The 3,346-nt window shown below is 55.4% G+C and overlaps 1 protein-coding gene across 1 annotated transcript; it reads left to right on the top strand.

The window, feature by feature from the left end:
- Positions 1-532: 532 nt before the first annotated feature.
- On the top strand, positions 533-2,245 carry LOC120703288 (protein doublesex-like). The gene is made up of 3 exons (XM_039987315.1): positions 533-694; positions 1,077-1,891; positions 2,182-2,245. The coding sequence occupies exon 2, from the start codon at positions 1,093-1,095 to the stop codon at positions 1,456-1,458; it is 366 nt and encodes a 121-aa protein (XP_039843249.1). The 5' UTR covers positions 533-694; positions 1,077-1,092; the 3' UTR covers positions 1,459-1,891; positions 2,182-2,245.
- Positions 2,246-3,346: the final 1,101 nt, after the last annotated feature.

The following is a 3,346-nucleotide window of genomic DNA, read 5'->3' as shown; positions in this document are numbered from 1 at the left end:
CTGCAAATAATGCACAAAGCCACCGCACTCGATCGGCCTCGCGCCTCGGTCATATTTTTCATTTCTCACGGAGCCTAGGCGGCAAGGCCTAGCCTACCAGGGAAGCGCACCGAGTCCGTGGGCACTCTCCGCGTCCCGGTCCACACTCTCGGCCCACAGATCAGTGGACATAAAATACTGGGTGGAATACAAATACAGTAGTATAACAATAGTATACTACTCGTAGACTCGTAGGTGGACGGTACATCACACGTGTGCGCGTGCGGAGTACCCACGTATCCGCAGGCCCACCAGGCCGCGCGTCCTCGGCCCGGGATCTCGGATGGCTCGTTGCCTCGCTCTCCAATCCAAAATCCGTTCGCGCGCGACGACGCGACGCGATCTAGCACCGCACCCGGACGTGGAAGGGTATCGTCGCTATTCGGACCCACCGTGGGGTGGGGGACAGCGCGCCTGCGCCGGGTGGTGTGGGACCGGCGGCGGGCCCGCGGGTTCGGGCCGGCGGAGGGATTCCTTCCCGGGCAGGCGGCCCCCCTGCCCGGCCTGCCCGCGGGCACCTCGCCCCCTCGCCGGGGCTATAAAACGGCCGCGCCAAGGGCCTGGAAAACGCAGTTTGCCGCTTCGTCAAGCGTGACCCCGCCGCCGCCGCCGTCTTCTTCCTCCTGCCGTTTTCATCCTCTTCGTCCCTCCGTAGGTAGCCATGTCCGTCCCTCCCTCTTATCTTCCGCTCGATCTTATCTGCTGGTACTAATAAGATACTAACAAAGCATGTTAAGATGGAGTACTAGTACTTGTGCTTATCTTAAAACTGTGTTTCGAGAATGAATTCTGCAACTGTCAGTACTGGAACGTCGCTAACTGGACGGTGCTTTCGTTCGTTCTTACTCCCAGTACTCATAGTGGGAAGTAACATAACATCCTTTTGGGTGGAATTTATGAACGCGACTTGATTCGACTGCCCTGTGCTGCTCGCTGCGTTACGCGCGAGGATTTGCACCTGGATTCTGTGTTTTAAGGCGGTTTCAGTTCGTTTTAAGGCGGCGCGAGCTCTGACGACGATCTCTCGGGACCTGCAGGGCCGGCGGAAAACCCATGGCGTCCAACTACGTGGACACGACGGGCGAGGAGGGCCGGTTCCACGGCCCGCACCACCACCACCACAGCGCCGGCACCACCCCGACGGGCGCCGCGGCGTCGCCGCGCGCCATGCGCCGGAGCTTCTCGTCCGCGTCCTCCGGCGGCGGCCACAGCCACGGCGGCGGGGCCAAGTGCGTGTGCGCGCCCCCGACGCACGCGGGGTCCTTCAAGTGCCGCCTCCACCGCACCAACTCCCAGGGCCACGGCCACGGCCACCCGCACCAGTCCCCGCCCACCTCCCCCGCCGCCGGCGCCGCCGCCGCGCCGGCGCAGGGCGTCCCGTCGTCCTCCGCCTCCTCCCGCACCGTCGAGGCCCAGTGAGTCGTCGCGGACCAAGAAACCCAAGAAGATGGGCGAGGAGCAGAGGAAGAGAAGAAGAAACCCAACAAGAACATGATCGAGCGTCAGTGGAAGGGAGCCTATTAGTATTCCCCTTGCTGTGATCCGTGTTACCGGAAGATTTTTGCTTTCGCCTTTCGCGTTTTCTCCTGTCATTTCTGTGTGGGATCCCTCGGTTTCTGCCCGCTTGATTCCCCGCCTGGCTCCCCTCCTTCAGATGATGATGCTCCAGTCCAGCTCCTCCTTGTCCTTGGTTCATCCCCTTCTACCTCCTGCCCTCCTGGATCGCCAGCCGAGAGACGGTGAAAACGGAGGCCCTGTGTAATTAATTACCGCCATTTGCCATTCTAGTATTGGAGATTTGGAGTACCACCCCTTGTTGTGATGTCTGAGATCTTGCGCAGAGATTGCAGAGGCTGTGTTTAGATGGAGGGAAAAAGGTATGCGAAAAATCGCATCGGACACTGTAGCACACTGTAGTACTTTTTGTTTGTTTGTAGTAAATATTGTCCTACCATGACCTAACTAGGCTCAAAAAATTCGCCTCGCAACGTACATCAAAACTATGCAATTAATTTTTTTTATTTAACTACATTTAGTACTCCATGTATGGGTCATTTACTATATTTAATGTTTCGATGTGATGGAGATGTGATGGAAAGTTTGATTTTTGGGGGTTTTTTGGGGCATCTAAACACACCAGAGTGTGATGGCTTGTGCAAGGATTGGTGGCGTGCTGATTGATGCTCATTAATGCCGCGGTTGGATTTTTGCTGAACCGTGTCCAGTGTGAAGCAGCTGCATCTCTTGGCCGCTTTCCTTTCTGAAACGCTTCAGTTACCAGTTTCCTTTCGGTTAGAGTTGGCGCCGTTTGTAAAAATCTTCACCTTGCGTAGATTCCAGAGCGTGATGGTCTGGGCTTCCATTGCGGAGGACGATGACCCACCGATGGATGTGGGTTAGCAGGTTGATTTTGCTGAATGCTGAACCGTGCCGGTCTGAGCAAGCTACCTGTCCATGCCACCTAGTAGTCTACTACGAGAAATTTCAGTCTTTCAGGAGTCTTGAAACATCAGTTTTTTTTTTAATTTTTGTTTTTGTTAGAGATGGTGCGGTTAATAATGAGATCTTTTATCTGTGGGACGCATCTTGGAATTGTCGAGAGAGATGCTGATGTTCTAGATTTCTTGGGAGGTGGAGAAGTCGTTGCTCAAGCCTTGAAGACGGAAGCGACGATGTATCTGATTGCTTTCGTTGGTTGCCGCGTCAATTCTCCCCAAATTCCCCGCTCCGACCCAGCTTGAACGAGACGGGCTGGGATGGGGGGGGGGGGGATTAGTTTCGCGATTAGGACCGGACCTCTTTGTTCCTTCGTTATTTATTTTATTATTATATATATTACCTGTGGTGATGATAGTGTTTCGACATCACCCATGTTCTCCGCCACCGGAAGATGAAATTCTACTGGGGCCGTCTCTGAGAGATCCGGCAACAGTGCACAGTACTAGTACGCGTGTATCTGACGGGTAGATTCAGAGTTCCAGGTCCGGGATCCGTCGCGGCGAGTAGAAACCCGCTTCTGCAGCGTCCACAAGTCGAACAAACAGATACTCTGAACTGTAATCTGTATCTCGGCGTGGTTCGGCTGCCGCAGAACGAAATGTTGTCGCCGGCCGCCCAACCACCGCGCGGTCTGGGTCTCCTAACTCTCCATCATCATCATGTGGAGGTGGTTACGGTGAGCGCGCGGAGAGGGGGAAATCATATGCAAGGCTAGCTGCTGCTTGCAGTGAGATGGACGCGGACCGGCCCAGCGGCCCTTGCTCAGCTCGTTGTCGACATCGACAAGCTGCTGTGTGATGGGATGATC

The sequence above is a fragment of the Panicum virgatum genome, chromosome 1K, assembly GCF_016808335.1.
Source record: "Panicum virgatum strain AP13 chromosome 1K, P.virgatum_v5, whole genome shotgun sequence".
NCBI classification, from domain to species: Eukaryota; Viridiplantae; Streptophyta; class Magnoliopsida; order Poales; family Poaceae; genus Panicum; species Panicum virgatum.
Note: the sequence above shows the minus strand (reverse complement) of the source record. Positions and strands in the feature narration are given on the sequence as shown.